At 51.2% G+C, this 19,520-nt stretch overlaps 1 protein-coding gene across 4 annotated transcripts in view; it reads right to left on the reverse strand.

Moving 5' to 3' along the window:
* Window positions 1-6,446: 6,446 nt before the first annotated feature.
* RUSC2 (RUN and SH3 domain containing 2) overlaps window positions 6,447-19,520 on the reverse strand; it is a 51,497-nt gene continuing 38,423 nt past the window's right edge. For 2 of the 4 annotated variants that reach the window (XM_054002647.1, XM_054002646.1), the window contains 10 exons: window positions 18,189-18,974; window positions 17,500-17,700; window positions 16,131-16,274; window positions 15,142-15,218; window positions 12,921-13,095; window positions 12,138-12,243; window positions 11,061-11,107; window positions 9,151-10,123; window positions 8,376-8,549; window positions 6,447-8,059 (listed from right to left, as the gene is read on the reverse strand). In XM_054002647.1, the coding sequence (XP_053858622.1) occupies window positions 7,879-8,059; window positions 8,376-8,549; window positions 9,151-10,123; window positions 11,061-11,107; window positions 12,138-12,243; window positions 12,921-13,095; window positions 15,142-15,218; window positions 16,131-16,274; window positions 17,500-17,700; window positions 18,189-18,974 (2,864 nt within the window). In that variant the 3' untranslated portion in view covers window positions 6,447-7,878. The remainder of the gene's footprint in view (window positions 8,060-8,375; window positions 8,550-9,150; window positions 10,124-11,060; window positions 11,108-12,137; window positions 12,244-12,920; window positions 13,096-15,141; window positions 15,219-16,130; window positions 16,275-17,499; window positions 17,701-18,188; window positions 18,975-19,520) is intronic. The other 2 variants (XM_054002648.1, XM_054002650.1) reach the window with 2 other exon arrangements.

The raw sequence follows: 19,520 nt of genomic DNA on the forward strand, positions 1-19,520 counted from the left end.
CTTCCATACCCACCCAGATATTCAAGCAGTGACTATATCAGGACAATCCTCACCTTTTTACTGCAGTGATAAGTATTGTGATAAAAGGGACTTCTGAAGGGCACAGATGATCTTAATTACCTGGCAGTGTGTGCCATGGATGGGAAAGCCAAGGTTTTGGCAGGAGTGGTTGGGTGCTCAGGATTGGCCTGAGAGCAGATGTTTCAGCAGAAGGGGACAAGAACCCTGGAGGCCTCAAGCTCAGCTTCTGTGGCACATTGTGTTGTCAAGCCTTGATGGGAGCCGACATGACATGAAGGGGTGGGAGGCCAGCACAGGCAGTGGGGCAGTAAAGGGACAGGCAGCCTGGTGAGGCTGTCTGTGCATCTGGAGGCTGATGGCACTGGCCACAGCAGCAGACCCAACCATTAGAGGAGGTCCAGGGCAGGAGCTGATGAAATTGTGTTTTCCCAGCTGTTTGAAATGACCAACAGCCATAGACCATTTCAATGACCATAGATTGAAATGACCAACAGCCCAATTTAGGTATAAATCAATCAAGTAATTTATTAAGCAAGCGGCAAGTAAATAAAACAGTGCTGGGCGGCCGGGGAGTCTCCTGCTCTACCAACAGCACGCAACTTCCACTTTTCGACTCAGGTCTTTTATACAGTTCTTTCTCCTGGTTACATGTCATTTCTTCTTGTACTCTGCACATGTGTTCTCCTGTTGCTAGGGGGTCGTTTTCTGCCTCCTGGTGGTCGAGGGGATGAAGGCAGAGGTCTTCCTCAACATGCCCGGTGGGTGACCTTCTTCTGGCTCATGCGCATTACAGCTTATTTTATACAATCTTTTTTGGGTATGTCTGTATTAGGCTTGCTGATATTGCAAATGTTTGCGGTTAAAAGTAGCACTTGTGATTTGGTTACCCAATGGCATAAAATTGTTGAAAATAGCATTTGCAAGTTTTACAAAATTGCTTAATGTCTTGTCATCTGAGTAATAGACAGCATAGGTTTCTCAATATCTTATGATTTGAGTAACAGACAGCATAAAGTCTATCACACCAGCCACCTTGCTGGATGTACCTGGCCTGCATCCCAACTGAAACACAGAATTAGGAGAAAAACAAGCCCTCAAGTCTTCTCTGAGGCTTCACAGCCAGGCTGCATTCCCTTGTGATGTTCTCCTCTGTTGTGCTCCTCAGCAAGGACTGGTGCTTGCACTCCTGGGGTCAGGCTTTGCTTTCTGCTGATTTGCACACCTTTATTCAGCAGCACTGAGCAGGCCAGTGCAGTGTGGCTGTCTCCAAATATATGCCTCCCAGCTCAAAAACTAACCATGAGCAAATCATGGTAGAATTCTTGTTTTCTTCTTTTTCTGCCAGTATAGGAGCTGCCTGAGGGCAGATACTCCTGCAGTCTTTTACCTCTAAGGGACAGAACAGGAGACTGCCCAGCCACATTCCCTTCTAGACTCAGTCTCCTTTGTCTATGTTTCACCTCTTCCTGCAACAGAGCTGGCAGGGCCAGGAGTTCCCACCTCCATGAACCTGCTTTTTTATTTCCTTTGCTCAAATATGAAGCTCACCCACAGAGAGTTCACTGTCCTCAAACATATTTGCCCTGGAAAAGGTGTCCTGGGGCTGCAAGTACACAGACAGGACCCTGGCATGGCAGCAGAGCACAGCCTGGGAGGCCCTTGGGAGGTTGGTGTGTTCTGTCTCAGGTGTCTGGGAGGTTTGGGGAGTGGAGGGAAGCAACTTCTGCTCTGCCTCCAGCAACAGCAGCAACTCAGAGGTCACCTCACCCTGCCCCTTTGTGTGTCTAGGCCTTTCAAGAAAAAAATTAAAGAGCTGCAAAAGCAAATGGTGTCAGTAGGAATAGGTTTTTCAGTTTGGAAGTTCATTGCAAAAGGAGTAGGAGAATTCCATACATTAAAAAAGTCTAAAAAATCACATCCCTGGTCCCACTCTGCACTAATCCTAACAGAACAATGGCTCTCAGCTCCTATGTCACCAGTATCTGGCATCTCTGGAAATCCTTCATAGCCCCACATGAAACCTCAAAAGCCATGGGCAAAGCAAGTTGTCAGGAAACTTTCTAATTCTTCACACTTCCCCTTGCTCCACATCACAAAAATTCAGCCTTGGGTGTAACCCAGGCTCTGGCAGGGAGGATGGAGGGGTGTTGCAAATCAGTTCTGCTTTCTCTGGAGGGTCCAATGCCTTCTGGTCACACCAGGCAAACTGAAAGCCACACAGACAGCTGCATCCACAGCAGGGCTGGCTCAGCTGAAAGGATGAGCAGGCTGGATCTCAGCAGATGTAGGTAAGGAGCTGCATCCTGCTGCAATGCCAGGGTCCAGGCAAGCTGTCAGCAGTGTGTTCCATTTCACCACAAACCTTCCAGGGCTTTGGCACTGGACCCATTTTTGCAGCAATCATGTCACCCCAGGGACGTCACTCTGCTGTGAAGACATGTTCTCTTGTCTACCCTACAGACACTGTGGCAGATCTGCAGTTGAAGTGTTTGCAAAAAGGGCTGCTGGCTGCTTCTACAGGCTGTTCTTTGCTCACTTTTTTGTTTGCCTTATCAAGAATTTACATCTTATCTCTCTGATACTATTTTTGTCCTCTAGACATGACTTCTTCTCTTTGAAGGAACCTCTCTGTTTTGAATAACCTACGGCCCTGGTGGTTATTCCTGCTACTTTGTCTCTACCTTTTGATTCCAGGAACTTTGAAAGGCTGCCTTAACTCTTTCCTGGACACTGTGACGGTGCTGCTTTATCTGTTCCCTCATTTCCACATATTTCCCCTTTTTGATGCTGATTAAGATATGCCTGGATTTTTCAGTCTTTGGTAATTACACAATGTCATAGAAACAAAGCATGTTGTGGCTGTCACCAGCAGGCAGCCCTTTCCTGGGAACATGCTCGACCCATATTTCCTGCCCAGAGCAGTTCTCTATCTTCCTCCCAGGCTTGTGGTGCATGTGGAAAGCCACACGCTTGCCCCTGCCTGGTATTGCAAACCAGTCACAAAAATGCTTGAAGGCCAACAGCAGTAGCACTACACCCTGCTCCTTTCTTTCATTTGGGATTTCTGTTCCCAAAGGTGTATTCATGGTGCAAAGAGGTCTGCATCTCTCCTCTGAAGCAGGGACCCCATCACTGAGGCCATACCTTGGAGAATCACAGAATCATAGAATAGCTGAGCTGGGAAGGACCCATATGGATTATCAGGTCCAAATTTTTGCTGCACACAGGACTCCTGCAAGAGTCACACCATGTGCCTGAGGGCACTGTCCAAACTTCTTGAGCTCTGTCAGGCTTGGTGGTGTGTACACTTCTCTGGGGAGCCTGTTCCAGTGCCCAACTACTCTCTGGGTGAAGACCTTTTCCTAATACCCAACCTAAACCTCCTCTGACACAACTGCAGCCCATTCCCTCAGGTCCTGTCACTGGTCACTAAAGAGAAGAAACCACTTTCTGAAAGGTCTTGGCCTGCAGCTGGAAGTCAGTGCTTGCACCCATACATGATCCTCCCCTGCATGACACTCTCCAGGAGTGGCATCTAGCTTGCCAGCCCTCCCCTGACAATGAACACACGCAGCTGCTGGCACTAGACTGGCCCTTGCCCCATGAACGTCCCAGCCAGGGGAGAAGGGCCCTGGGCTGTGAATGTCACTCATGGGCAATGCCGCCACTGCAGTTCACTCCGAGGAGGCCTTGTGGGTTTCAATGGGTACAGCTGGAGGCACTGAGGCAGAGTCAGAGAAGGGCCCAGGGGAGAAAGTCAATACGGCAGGAGCCAATTTCAGTGCCGAGCCCCAGGATGGTGCCGCAAAAGCAGCACTGTCCTTCCTCCAGCTGGAGGAGGCCTCAGCACTCCTGGCCTGCTGCCGCAAGTACAGTTGCACTGGCCAGGGACCTTGGAAATGGCTTTGGTGACTTTGGGCTGGGACAGAGACAGTGCAGGGAGCTGGCCTCTCCCCAGGCTAGGCTGCAGATGGGCTGGCCCAAAAGCTGGATGTTCAGCTGTTTTAATATGAGGGTTAATATAAGCTTGTACTTAGTTTTATGACCCCAAACTAGTGGCCACAAATATGCCAGAGTCACCTGCATCCTCATCCCCAGCCTGGCAGCCCCTGCCCATCATGGTGCAGCTGCTGAATGGAAACTTTTGGGATTTCAACTGTTCAAGGATGGGGCTGGATTGGATGGGCCTTAGAGCAACTTGGTCTGATGAGTGGCATCCCTGCCCACAGTAGTGGGCATGGAACTAGATGATCTTTAATGTCCCTTCCAACCCAAACCATTCTTTGATTTTATGAATTGTGTGTGTCACTGCCCACTGCACACTGACAGTCTGAGCATGGGATCTGGCCGCCAGGAGGGGCATAGAAGGAAAGGCATTCCCCTCTCTTTTCCAGTATGTATCAGGCCTTTCCATTGGATATATGCATTCCAGAGTTCCTTCAGCACTGACACCCAGGGTCCATGGTCAGAGGCTTTGACCTGAGGATGAGCCAGGTCCTGATGACCTAGGTATAGAAGGTCCAAAGGGATCTGCCAGGACCCCCTACCACTTGACACCAGTGCAGGTGGTGTCCCCCCCTCTCAGCTGGCACATGTCCCTCAGATTGTCATGCACATCTGGACTCCTATTGCACCCTAAATCTGCCCCAGCCTTGCGTCTTTACCCCATGACTTTACTCCTGCCAGCACTGGGTCCCACAGTCATGTGGGTCATCCCCCCCAGCTTCTGTAGCATGCAGAGCAAATTCCTGTACCATGAAACTGGGCTCCTTTTTGATGAATCTCTGGGCTCTACATGATGAATCTCTGCTCCCAGGGTTCACCCACAGAGCCCAGCAGTTCTTTGCTAAGACCTGCTTTTGAGATCTGAAAGGAAGACAGGAGCAACTTTGCTGAGCAGCAGCTCAGTGATACCTGCAAGGAGAAGGAGAGGAGAACACTGCTGCTGCTGCCCGCTGAGACAGGTGGGACTGACTGCATCTTGGTGCTGCTCCAGAGCTGCCACTGGCCTGGCTCTGCACCTCAAGACATAGGAGGGGCCTGGACCAGCAGTGTCCCCAGAGAGCAGGAGCCCCCATGATGAGTATCTATGGTCACTCAGTGTCTCTTCTTCCTGTTTAGCATGACCCTGACGGAGCTCATAGGCTCATGTTCCCATCAGGATCCTACAGCTGACCCTCCAGGACCAGGCCACCAGCAGGGCCACTCGGTCACAGCTCCAGTACTGTCCCATACTGTCCCAATGTCACATACACATTGCTGTGTACTTTCAGCCTTGCAGGATTCATGGGCTTTGTGCCCTGTGGCCAGTTCCTTGTTGCCATAGGCTATCTGAGAGCTACCAACCTGGATCTGCTTGACTTTAGCCAAATGACCCCAAAGAAGACCTCAGCAGCTGCAAGTTCCATAGCAGCAATCCCAAATCCAGCCTCTGACACCATAACCACCCCTCTGTGCCTCCCCTGCATCCAAGGCTACCCCACGTACCCCAAGTACCCAGGGAGCTGCTCAGTGTCAGTGCCCACAAAAAAAATCTCCTTTCCTGCCCCAGCGCTGACTCAGCACCCTGGGGGGGCTGTTTGCCAGCAGATGGTCCCCTTCCTCCTTTGGGCCAGCCAGTGCATGCAGGGACAGCACCCTCGCTCCATGGAACTTGTAAACAGCCCTGACCATTGCCCCCACTGAGAGCTTAATCAAAGAAGGTCATGTACCGGCCCTGCCTGCTCTGTGCTGCTCCCAGCCAGAGCAGGGGTTTATGCTGTGGATTTTTTTATGTGGATTTTTTTCAGCAGTTTTGATGCACTGCACATGTGCAGATCATTTGTCCACATGGATGCAACAAACTCCAGAGTGGTGTTCTTGCAGTGAAGGCTGAAGGCACAAGCAGAGCTCTTCCCTTCTCCTTTTGAGCTGCTGAGTGGTAAAGAGAAGAAGTGGCTCTTGGAGTTCATAGTGGACTTGGAGGCCCAATGTTTATCTTGAGTCTAAGTGTAGACTCTCTGGAGTCCTTCCTTGTGAGTGACCCACAGCCACTGAAACTCATGGCTAGGTTGTCCCAGACTATGGGTCCCAGCCCACAACCCCTCCTTCACCTTCACCTTCCCATGACCCAGGAGAAGCAAATTCCAGGTTGAGATGGTGTGACCTCCTGTCTGAAACCTTCTTGAGTGGCTGCAAGCAATGCACAAGGAACCCCAAACAGTGCTGCCTCCCCAAGACATATCATCATCTGTAGTGCCCACCCTCCCACCCCTCCGGCCTGAACTGACAGGTCTGACTGCTGGGGGCAACTTATGTCTTCCTGAAGGTCTGGTGTAGGCTGTGGTGAATGCAGGAGGAAGCCTGCGGTGCAGTGTCCCAGCACTGGTAACCCACAGACCCTTCACAGCGATGCGCTGAAATGATAAGTCTGGGTAGCAGGGAGCTCAATCAGCACCTTTTTTATTAATATGCATCATAAATAAAGAAATAAATAAAGGCGAGACACCTCATTCTAACAGGGAAATACAAATTAAATATGGTGCAACATCCGCTAAGCGATGTACAAGCAGGAGGTAACCTAGCAAGACCAGGGCCCCTTGCCATGGTGAAGCCAGCCCAGGCACGATGCTGTGAACAGCGTCAAGCTGGCCATGGCACCAAATACTGGCATGGCCTTTCATTAACACTGTTCCCCACCTGACAGGCAGGTGAAGATCCCCACTACAGCAGGCGGCATGAACATGGCAAGGAAGGGGTTGACTGGCATTGCCTCTACCAAGGACCCCAGGACCTCCAGTATCCCCTTGTGTTTGTGCACAACACTCATCCCCCCCACCCCACGGCACTGCTCAGCAAGACCAGAAACCCTGTGCCAAAGGGAACACCACCCCTCCCTCCTCAGGCTCCCCAGCTCCCTCTAGGAGCACCTCCAATCTACTTGCTGAGAGCACTGCCCCCAGATCCCTAGCCCAGACAGGGACCCTGCCCTCATTCCCTCCCCTCCAGCGCCCTCCACTGAGCATCCCAGGGCTTCCTAGGCACTGGTTCCCTGCTCAGTGTGGAGGGCACAGAGCCTCCCCCCAAAGCACCCATCTCTTCACAGGGTGGCACTACCCATCCTGGACCTACATAATACTGAACAACCCCGTACCTTCCTCACAACCCCACAGACCCCTTTGCTCCACACTCAGACACATACCCCATCCCCCTCCCCTGGCTGTGGCCACACACAGCCCCAGCCCTGTGGTGAGGCACTGCCAGGCCACTTGTCCTGGTACAACCCACCAGGAACCACTACAGCACACTAGGACAGGGATGCTCTAGTGTGAGGGAGCCTACCTTGCAGTGCCCCAGTAAACACAACCCACTAGCCCAGCCTTGCAGAGACCCTGCCAATGCAGGGTGCTCCCACCCCTTCAGCTGAGGATGCCAGGGATGCTGGAGGCTGCAGACTGCACTGCCACCCCCAGGGAGGGGACGGCCAGCATCCTGAACCCTCCAGCATCCAACAGCTGGGCAGCAGGGCAGCGCTGCCCTGGCAGGGACTGCCTGGGTTCCTGTAGTGTACAAGTGCATGGCCTGTGGGTGCTGCAGACAGTGTGGGATGGAGGGGGGGGTCAGGCGGTCCCTGGTGTGGCTGCATGCAAGGTGATCCCTGGCAATAAAGGTGCAGCTCGCAGAAGACCCCGGGGGGCTAAGCTGGCCTTTGGCAGCTGCACTAGGAGAAGCAAGAAGGAACGACCTACGGTTACTGTATTCTGTAATGGCAGGAAAGGTAAGAAACTAGCAAGAAGCTGTGTTTGTTCCCCTGGCAGGGTAGGCTACCTCAGAGGAGCCTCAGCAGCCCAGGGAACTGTGCTTGGCCTCTTAAATGTGTCAATAGTCCTCGTCCTGAGGGTGGGTGACGTACATGATGGGCACCAGACCCTTCTTGGAGCCAAGGCTGCACTGCAGCCAGTCACCATCCACCTTGGAGATGACGTGCAGAATATCCCCTTTGTTGAAGCTCAGTTGTCCTGACTCAGTGGCAATGTGATGGCAAAGAGCCTTGACCTCACTGCAGGCAGAAAGAAAGGAGGGTTAGCTCACCTCAGGACACTCACCCCACCCAGGGACCACTATAGGCCCAGGGGAGAGAGGAAAACACGCCCTGCTTCCCTCCCCAGCCAGACTCCCAGCTGTCCCTCCAGCTCCCCATCACCTGCAGATTGCAGAGATGTGGTGGATGGATGCACAAGCTGCATCACTGCCCCAAATAATTCTCTGGTCCATGATTATAAAGGGGGCCAGGCAAACTGAAACAGGTAGACCCATGCCACCCTCAACCTAACACATTCCAGCACCTGCAGGATTGCCCACTTGGTGTCACTCACCAGGTAGGGTGAGGAGACATTCCCCGGGCTGGTCGTGCCACAGCAGATGCCTCAGATGGTTCTGGATGGGGAGGGTCTGGCTCCGGGGCTGCTTCACGGCACATGCTAGCCCCAACTGTCTGGGCCACCAGCTGGAACACGGATTTGTCCAAGCTCAGCCAGCCAGAGGGCAACCTGGAAGGAGGAGACAGAAGCAGCCAGTGGCAGGAAAGTGCACCTGGGGAAACAGAGCAGGTGCGCTCATGGCAAGGTCACGCCTTACAGGTTTGGCCTCACTCATGAAGTGCACTGCTAGGCAGCGCCCCAGGTCTCGAGGCGGGGAGGGCTCAGATGTAACACCACAGCCTGGACTGGGAAGGACATTTCCAGTGGTCATTTTCAGGAGCAGTAAGGGTGTCTAGAGGGAGAGGCAGTGCACAGGGGTCTCAGCTACTGGAGGCAACTTCACCTTTCCCCCACACCTGTTGTAAGCAACAGGGATGGCTCTATGTTCTCAACATGTGGTTTTGGGAGGGATGGAGATAATGGGGCCATGTAGCAGGGTTTAGATGCCAAGGCAGTGACAGAGCTCAGGCAGAAGAGGGAAGCCTATGAGATGGATTGAGCAAAGGTCTGGGAGGAATTAAGGCAGGCTGGTAGGACTGAGCAGGGTTACAGACCCTTGATGTACCACCATGGTGTAGCCCAGTGGTCAGCTCATGGCCTGACTTCCACCTGTACTGCCATACTCCAGGTCAACCAGCCCTTCTAAGCCCCAAACCACCCCTGCCCTTACCTGTTTGGTTGTCTGGGCTCTTTTTGTACCTTCCTGGACCCAAACAAGTGTCCCCACTTGATGGATTGGCTGCCCTCTGATGCATTGGTGCTGCTGTCCTCTTGGGGGGCTGCTGCTGCTCCCACTCTTTGCTGAGCCTCCTTCTCCTTGCTGTGCTTTAGCTCTGTAAGCACAGAGTCTGGGGGGCTGCCCATCCAGAAGGGCCAGCTCCGTTCCTTCACTTCTTCGCCAACCACTACCTGCTGGGGCTTTTCCAAGGGCTCTTTCATGGCTTCAGGACTTGGCTTGTTGGCCGCCTTAGGCCTCTCCTCTAAGGTGCCCTCAGCAATGGGACAAGCCTCTGCACCCTCCACCACACCTTCTCGGGGAGGTGGTGCCTTATGTGTCTCCACTGACCTGGGTGCAGGATTCAAAGCCGCTTTCTTCTTTTCAGAGCGGATGAACTTTGAGCCTTCGGCTGAGCTCTCGATGTAAATCTGAGATGTCTGCATGAGCTGGTACCACCAGCCTGCCTGCTTGTCCTTCTTCCCCTCCCACGTGCTCTCTAGCATCTTGCTTTGCTCTTCCTCCCTGTCACCTTCTCCACAGGAAGCCCCCACTCCCTTGACCCTCTTCTCACTCACAGCTTGCTGTGGGCTGAGCCCTGGTGAGATATCACCATCTCTGGCACCCCCTTGGCATGTTTCAGGGGCGGTGCTGCAGCCATCAGGATCCTCACTGCTGCCCCGGGTCTGCATCAGCTGCAGGGTGGAGTGCACAGAAAGCAGCAGGTCCTGCTTCACACGCAGCAGCTCCTTTTGCTGCTGCTGCTCTTTGCCCATCTGCATCAGGTGGTGTTCAAAGAGGAGGTCTAGGTTGAAGGGCAGCAGGGAGAGAGGCTGGAGTAGGAGCAGGAGCTCCTCAAAAAGAGGTTGGCACACACTGTGAGACAGGCACAAGAAGCCCACTGGTTGGTAGTGTGCCAGAATGATGTCTGTGGGAAAAAAGACATTAATTAGAGGAGATGCTCTTGCCACCATTGCCAAGCCACCATGAAGCCGCTGAAGCTATGACGAAAGGAGATGGACACCTGTTTTTGGTCACAGTGTGAGGCTCAGGCCTGGGTCAGGGAGCACCAGATGCTCTGTGACCTCTCAGCAAACTGGCCCAGACAGAGCTTTCCAGTTGTACCTGCAGCCAGGACTTGCCTAGCAGACTATCAGCCCAGATGACCTCTGCCACCAAATGCCATGGAAGAAAGATGGGAATGCCCTGACAGCCCCAGCTTTCGCTTCCAGGTATTAATGATGGTCTAATAGATGGCTCTCTTCTTCTTCAGAAAGCCAGGATAAGCACAGACCCTATTCTATTCTATTCTATTCTATTCTATTCTATTCTATTCTATTCTATTCTATTCTATTCTATTCTATTCTATTCTATTCTATTCTATTCTATTCTATTCTATTCTATTCTGCTATAAAACAGATACATCCAGTAAAACTTGCATTTTTAATGTCATGTTTTCCTTTCCATTTCTTCCTATTTTCCATGCCCTCTCCAGGTAAGTGTGCACTTCTCCAGTCATACAAAACTCTCTGGGCAGGGAACATTGAAACATAGAAATTTGGGGAGGCATAGATCTGATCTCCTGGAGATAGATTGAGGGATCTGCACTGAAAGCCTTGGATACTAGCTGCAGGCAGGGAGGAGCATGGAAGTCCAGGTTCAGGTGGAAGGAGCTGCATGATGCTTGGACTTCCACTTGGGATTTCCCTGCTACATTGAGACTCTATGTAGCTTAGTCCTTCACCTCAGGACAGAGAAGAGCAGCCCAAGCTGAGAGAGCAACAAGAGAAACACATTTCCATCCCATGCTCTATTTGTGTGCAGAGTTTGGTTCCCACTGCAGCCCACAGCCTTCAGGCTCTTACCTTCATGGTTGTAAAGGTGGTTGAACCAGAACTCCAAGGACTGGATACTGCAGGAATGGAAAATTAGCAGGGTGAAAAAGAAACAGTGAAAATCTATTAACCCCATTCATCCTCACTGTTCTGCCACAAGAAGTGTGGCTGGAAAGGGGCATTATCAATGCATGAACTTGTGAACCTCAGGGAAAGGACAGTGGCTTATCAGCATGCCCTGATCACGAACACCCAGCCTGTCACTGAACATCTACACAGCTTTACATGTGCAACTGTAACCACAAACAACCATGTTTGCAGCAAGATTCTTCACTATTTTGCTCCTATGTCCTTGATAGAGCTTTGTTCTGCTGAGAAGAGGCTGCTGTGGAAGAGGCAAATGATCTACAAAACTAAGACCAGTGCTGGTGGCTCAGCCCAAAATATGCCAGTATCCTGTGCCAGTGGGGGAGAGCTGGGTCACCCTGTGTGGGGAGAGCAGGGCAGAGCTTGTTCCTACCTGAAGGAGTTATACAGCATCTGGAGATATTGGGAACTCTGTTGCCACTGCCAGAGCTCTTGCTGACCACCAGAGAGGAACCAGGGAAACACCATCCCAGCAGTGCTTATCCCTTCACCCACAAAAACCTATCACTGCCTTCCTCTGTTAAACACACTCCTTATCCAAACTAGAAGGGCCAGTCTAGAGTCCAGGACTACATCAATTTCTCCTTCAGAGTCTCATGCTTTTGGATCCACTGCAGGTCCAGGAAACAGTGCTTTAAAGAAGAATTTCCAAGAGTAATTCATGCATATATTATGTCTAATCTTAGATAAAGTTGGGCAGAGTTTTCTCACCTAATGTTTTGGGGTTAAAACAGACTGACCCTGTTCTTCAGTTGGCTACAGCCACTCATCCTCACTCCTGACCTGGAAGGAATTCTCTGAGGCTTACAGCTTCTTCCTTCCCTTGCCTGCTTCTGGGAAGCGGCTTCCCAGATTTTTTAAGTTCTTTTCATGGTCAACTGTGCCTGCCTGAAGTCAAGGACCAACAGGTGCTGTGAGCCCTGGACAGGGATGTGCAGCCACCCCACGGGTCCTGCTTACTTGAGGAGGCCGAAGATGAACGCGTTGAACCGCATGGTGTGGTTGGTGAGCTCTGTGTACTGGCTGATCTTGCTGTAGAGGCTGTGCAGCAACTTTGTAGAGGGCCCTGTGGAGAGAAGCAAATTGCTGAGATTAGCTGTGGTGAGCAAAGCCAAAACTGTACCACAGGATGGAGCATCAAGGCAAGACAGATGTCTGAGTGTCCATGTCTGTGTGTGCACTGTCTCTCCACCATCGCAGTGCAAGCTCAGGCCATAACAACACTTAAGACTACACATGGGAGATGGGCTGTGATCCATCCCAGACCACCACTCCAAAACTCTGGAAGAGTTTCATTACCACAAGGACCTGCCTCCTGCACTTCAGTGACAATCACAGCCACTGGCTCAAAATCAGCATGTAAAGAGAATATTGTGGTGTGTGCTTATAATTTGGGGTGTCTGCAATCATAGAGATAACTGCAGAGCTGAAGATTTGCCATAATCAGGCTTTGAGACTTCCCAGTATGATGCAGAAACCAATGTGGAATTAATTTTGTGGGGTTTTTTTCTCCCTTTTTTTATTGGTTTGGCTTGTTATGGGAGAATTTGCAAATTTCAGGGGAAATGACAATAAGTACTTGGGAAGATTAGTGCAGTGTGTCACCTTTCTTGCAGGAGATGGCACATGTGCACCCTGTTTCATGCAGAAAAATGGATGTTTTGCACTCCCATCCTTAGAGCCAACCTTCCCCAGCACCTGCCAGCCTCAACTACCACAGGCACTACTGCCCAACATCCATACCTAGCTGAGTGGATGCCTCCACCACGCTCCAGGGGATGTTCCTCCTCTGGCCAATGATCATGTCCAGGACGTAAGCCTTGAGCCCATCACTCAGAATGTCCCGGACAGCTGGGCACAGGTATTTCAGGATGAGATGCCCCACATTGGGGCTCACAGAGCTGTTCCCAAGTTTGGCCTAGTGGACAACAGGAAACAGTGAGAGTGCTGCTAACCATTTTCAAGGTACACTGGATGGAAACAGTTTAGCCCCACTACAGACACCTAGCAAGCAACATCAGGCTCAGCAGCTCCTTGAACATGCAAGGTCTTTGCTTTCTCTCCCGATGCTTCATACACCTGTTCTGGATTGCTCTCTGCAAGCTCTTCCCCAGGCTGGGAAGATGTAATAACTTGAAAAAAGAATATCCTAGATTGGGAAGAGGATATCCCAGTTAGAAAGCATGCCTGGTTCTTCCAATAGGGATAACAAGGCACTCCTGCTGGAGGAAGAGAAGAGCTGGGGATATTCCCGCTGGTGTAGATTTTCTTGAAGCTGATTTTGGAGCAGGAAGCACCATGCCATATAGAACTACCAGCACTGAGGGGTTTTGGAATACTTAACTCAGTGACATGTCAAGCTCTAACTCTTAGGGATTACTATAAATAAACAGATGAGGGCAAAATGGATGGCCAGAGCTCAGACTGAGGTGAAGAGGAAGCATGTAAGAGCCCAGCACCAACAGAGCAGGGACACATTCTGCTGGTAACAGTCTTTGAGCTGCCAAGGGGTCCATCCAAATAGGTCAGGCAATGGTGTTCAGGGCACAGATTTTACCAGCTGAGCTGGAATTATACTGACCAGTTGGCACAGGTTCACAAAAGCCCTGAACTGAAACTGAACTTGGCTCAGGAATAATCCTGTCAGATCCACTGAGCACAGCAGCAGCAGGGATGGATGCTGCCTTTTGACAGGTGAATGCTCAGCCCCTGGTTATACACTGATGTATAAGGAAACCTGAGGTTAAAACCACAGCATTGTCTGATAAGCAAAGAAATGGGAGAACATTGCAATCATTCCCCAAACCTACACTGCAAGTATTGGAAATTCACTGTGAATCCCTAAAAAGCCATGGGAATCTCAACAGCTCCAGTTATGTTGCACAGCAATCTCTGCATCAGCAACAGCCATAATTAGGACAAAATTACAGTGGGCTCTGAGATAAGATTGAATGGTTTTGGAATCTGTCCCAGTCAGGTTTTTCCTTGGGGATGGCATGCCAGGGGAATTGTCATGTCCAAATAGTGTCACATTGCTGCCCAGAGTCACCTGACTGAAGCCAAACATTCAGCACTGAGAGGAGGCACCACAAACGTGCTGGGTGTCACAGGATTGCAAACAATGGCTGCTACAAACACAAGCAAAATTGGTCTGCTTCTTTGTTATTCCAGAAATGGGGGATGAGTGAGCACAGGCCAAAGACAGCCAGCCCCAGGGCAACCTAGATGCACTTCTGTGTTATTCCAGAAATGGGAAATGAGGAGAGCACAGGCCTAAGACCACCAGCCCCTTAGATGTACTCTAAATACTCTAATGTATTCATGGTAAGAGCTACCATGTGACTGACCAACTGCCCCAGATGAGTGAAGTCTGATGCGCTTTTTTATCATCATTAAAATTATATGATATCTCACTTTAAAATGTAAGATGTTGAGGGATGGGGAACACTGCACTGTACCCTGGCACCAGTGCCAGACCAGAGTCATGGGACATGTGGAGGAGGGAGACACATCTCTCCACTGTGTGAGAAAAAAGAGCTGGTGTGCTGCATCAAACCAGAAGGGCAGCTGGCCTGGTGTTTCTTCTTATAAAGAACTATAATAAGTACATAAAGAAGGAGTTAAACCATAACAAACATACATAATACTTGCCCTTTATGCTTTCACAGCCTACAACTACTTCCAACTCAGAGCCTAAGCTAGACATTATTCCTGTATGTTTAATAAACATAATTTCCTTGTGTTTTTCTGATCTTCCTTTAAATACATGCACTTACTGCATCATGCAGAAGGAATTGTCACAGATTTATTATCTGCTGCACGGTGCCTTCACCTTTGTTTGATTTGTTCTTGGTACTCCTGCCTTCATTAGATAACCTGTAGTTTTTGACTGGAGGAGAATAGAGAGGCAGTCTTGCTCTGTAGTCTCCGTGCCACTCAGAATGGAGTTGGATGCAAGACATACCTTCACCCCTGGATCCCTGCTGGTTCCAAAGTGAGCCACAATCAGGTCAACAGCCGTGTTGATGGCCTTCACCAGACCTAGAGGAAAACAACAGGTCAAAGAGCTGCCTGAGGGGCTGCTGGGGAGGACTCTGACAAAACACTCCTGGAAGTAATCAGCCAGGGGCACTGCAAGCCCATGATTACACACAAGCCCTCTCTGCCAAAAAACATGCAGAGACTCTCCTAAATCCTCACCAAAAGTCTCCCTGCTGGTTTCAGTACTCACCTATCAGCCTGCCAGTAGGACAACCTGTCAATATTCCCAAGGGACAGGAACCATCACCTCCACACTCCAAGCCCTGAGGCAGCAGAGGTGGGATCTGAGGCAATGTGTCTTTTGCTGCCTTGATGCCACAGGGTGGCAGGGCAGAAGCCTTGCATTTTGTCATGACTTTCAGTAACAAGCCAGTGGTGTTTAATCTGTTACCTGCACCAGGATAATGTGAGAACAGAACTGAAACAGAAGGGAAGGCTGGCTGCCACCTGGTAATTATGACCACATAGTTGGTAAAGGCATGGGAACCTTTCTGCACATCCCTTGCCTCTAAAATGATAACAAATCAACTGTCAAGTCCTGCCAGCCCTGCCTCTAGCATGGATCCCACCACAGCCATATCTTGTCTTGCTTTGGATTCTTTTCTCCCATCTTTTTATACAATTAATACAATTTTATACTACTTAGGTAGGACTGAACAGACTTTTAACCTAAATTACAAAATCTCAGGTTGGCACATCTGCAACATCACACAGATATACACAGGTCTACCGTTGTACACAGAGCCTGGGGTGGCAGCATGGGTGAGCCTTCGGGTCACACTCCTGTGCCTGTCTGCTCTCTTTTCCCATTCCTGTACACCTAAGATCCTTTCTAATCATATTTCCTGGGAGAAGAAGCTCAAGCACACTCCATGGCACATTACATGGTCCACCAGAGATGTATGGACTCACCCTTCTTCTGCAGCAAGTCGATGGAGATGGACTCTGTGTTGCCATCTGGGGAAAGGCAGAACTCAGCAGGAGGTTTCTCCGCTAGGGAGAAGTAGTCAGGGAAAAAGTCATTGTAGGTAAGCTGAAGTTGCCGCATTGACTGTCCTGCAGGGATAAGACAGAGAGGACAAGGATCAGCCCCAATCCCACACACCAAAGCAGTTTTCATGCCACCTGTCCTCTGCTGGGACAGCAAGGCTACAGGCTTGTTGCTACCCTAAGAGTGGTTTGCAATGTGTGCCTGCATAACTGATCCCCATGGCCTATCCAATACCACCTCCAGCTTGACTGGGGGCCCACAGGTTCTGGAAGATGCTGTGGGAGGTTCACTCTCATGGGCTAGGGCTAAGGGAAACCTTGCTGCACCAGATTCCTCATGCTGCTGCAAGCAGGGTCAGAAGTCAGCAGAGAGAAAATCATTACTTGTCACACACAGGCATCCACAGACAACAACCTGCATGTTTGCTGCCTGTTCTCTGGGATGGCCTCTGTTTTCAATGGGCGACACATAGGAGTTCTTCCGTGTGCTTGACTTCCATCTGTTTGACTCTGTGCTGTGCATTTTCTCTTGAAGAAAGATAGAGAAAATGTCTCGGTTGGTGGAGTGAGGTATAAGGCTTTGAGGAATTCCCTCCATGGCTTGAGGCTAGCCTGTAGAATGCTCTTCCTCCCACAGACAGACCACACTGCTCTCCCCACAGAAGTGTCAGAGGTTCAGTCAAAAGCAGCCTGCCCCTCTCAGCCCTTCCTGCACAGGTTTTGGAGGAGAAGGAAGACCTTAAGGGCAAAGCCTGGAGAAGATGGAGTCCTATGAGGGTCTTTAGTGTTTTCAGCTGCCTCATGAAATCTACAGCTCAGCACCCAGCACATTGTCAGTGCTGGGGCACAGGATGGTCAGGCACTATGGGGCACAGATCTGAGATCTCCAAGGGCCCCAACTCCTGTGTGAGACAAACTACAAGCTAACCACAGTCCAGGAGCATTTATTGAGGTCTAAGCAGGCTCTTGGGCCATTCGCTTTGCCCTTCAACCCAGCTCAGAGCTGGACCTGACTGCTCTCACCAGTCAGGAGAAGGAAGGAGAAGGAAGGCTACAAAGAGATTTGAACCAGTGAAGCAAGGAGAAGGAAGGCTACAAAGAGATTTGAACCAGTGAAGTAATTTTCACCTTCCTTTGAACCCTTCAGCCCCACTGTGAACAGATGTATCATCCCTCCTGCTCTGAGCAGGCAAAGCAGTGATGAATCCAAGCTTAACTCGAGCCTCAAGGAAACTGAGCCTGAGTCCCAAGGTCACCTCCCAAGACCCCCCAGCAGAAAGGTGGTGCGCACCGTTCAGCTTGCAGTGGAAATGGCTGGTGCTGAGAGTGCCAGGGAGCTCAAAGATGGGGTTGCCCCGGTTCAGCTGAGGCTCTTGCTGCCTCCTGTCCAGGCTGCCCGCTAAGCTGGGCAGCCCTGAAACGCGGTCCAGACCCAGGGGGTTCCTCCGCCTGTACTCCCGCCACTTCAGCGCTTGGGGGGAGAGGTGGTTCGCTGGGATGCCGCAGGCAGTGAGCACCAGACAGGATGATGAGAGCACACGGGAGGATGCGGAAGGGAAACGGGAAGGGAGAGTAAGAGATGGAGGACAGAGAAAGAGAGACAGCACATTACTCAGCAGTCCAGCAGCATTTCAGGACATTAGCACACGCACATGGAGACAGGTGGATGCCACTGCCTGGGAAAGCAGGGCAGGAGCTTGGGTGCCCTTGTGGCTGCAAGCACAGAGGCAGCAGGTTTGGGGTGCAAGCACCTGGCATGGAGTGCTGTAAGATCAGCAGCCCACATTGCCCTCTCTGGAGACACAGTATAGGAGTTGGGACAGGAGGGACATGCTCTTATTGCAGGTCTTCCTGAAGCATCCAGATGCAATTTTATCTTGGTCTGTGGCTATAGGAAATGGTGGCACTATAGGGAGCAGACATAGGTACAGGGAACTGTAGATGTTCCAGACTAGCAGGTCCTGGAGGATGGGTACCTACCATTGAAAGGCCGTATTCCCATGTTGCTTAGGGGACCAGAGCTGCTTGTCTCACTGCCACTTCTCCAGTGTGAATCTGCATGGCCTCCTACTCTGCTCATGGACATGGCACCCACTGAGAGGGGTGGGAGGGACCCACTGTGCAGTCGGTATTCAGAGAGTGGTGGGCTTGGTTCCAGGGGGGCCTCCTTCTTGGGAATCATCTTGGGGTTCTCCTTTTGCCTCAGGGTGTCAGCTTTGGTGGCTTTGGAGGGCTGCATGGCACTGACAGCAGGAGATGACCTTGTGGGAAGGAGGTTAGCGGAAATGGGGCAGGACCTGCTTCTGGGGGGCTGGCTGTCTTCAGCTCTCTCTGCAGTGGGTGAGGCAGAGGAGTCCACGCTTTGGAAGAAAGGCACATTGCATCGCACAGGGGAGTAACTGCCCAGGGGGGATGGACGGGTTGTTTCGGGGCCAGGCTTCTTGATGCCCCCATCACCGTGCGAGGCAGCTCCGTCTGCTGAGCGCTGGGTCACGAGCATGCCATGGGCCTGGCTCCCCACCACCGCCACCTGCTCTGCCGAGGTGGCCAAGGCTGAGGACTGGGAACTGGAAATCTGCTGGCTGGCAGAGCGGTTGCTGGACAAGCTGTAGAACTGGGAAAGGCTGGAGGCAAAATGGCTGTGCAGGGCACGTGCCTTGGATGGCTTGCTGAAATGGTGCTGAAAAACAAAGGGCTGGATGGGCAGAGTTGTGGGACGCTGGTCCTTGCTGTAGCGTACCACAGGATTGCTGTCTGTGCCACCACCTTCAGGGAGAGAAAGGGGAAGAAAGTGTGAGGAATGGGCAGAGCAACAATCATCCTCAGACAAGCAGATACAGGCAAAATGGAATGTGCTCTCTGTTGCAGGAGGAAGAGGATGAGCTAGAGGTCAGTTACAGAGTGTTCAAGTCTGAACTGGTTACACACATCAAGAGATGGCAAGATAGAAGATATGTGGCCCAAGTGCAGTTTCCAGCTGTTTGGAAGAGCACAGCACTGCACCAGGACCTTGTCTGTCCTGGTAGGGTCACCAGCTTCACATCCTTTCCCAATCTCTTGCCCCCTGGACAGCACAAAACCATGAGATCAGGTGCCTGCCTTTGAGCTGCCTCTGCCCAAGCAGTACCACAAAGTCAAGGCCCAATACTTTGTAGTAGAGTCAGATTTCTCATCCCAAAAGACTGTCCACTCCCACATGCCCTGTGGACTTGCATAACCCAACACAAGCATTACATGCAATAGCACTACAGCTCTGCATCCTGGATCACAATATATTGGTGCTGTTGCAAAGGCTGCCTGTTTCCCTTTCTT

Source organism: Vidua macroura, chromosome Z (assembly GCF_024509145.1).
Source record: "Vidua macroura isolate BioBank_ID:100142 chromosome Z, ASM2450914v1, whole genome shotgun sequence".
Taxonomy (NCBI): domain Eukaryota; kingdom Metazoa; phylum Chordata; class Aves; order Passeriformes; family Viduidae; genus Vidua; species Vidua macroura.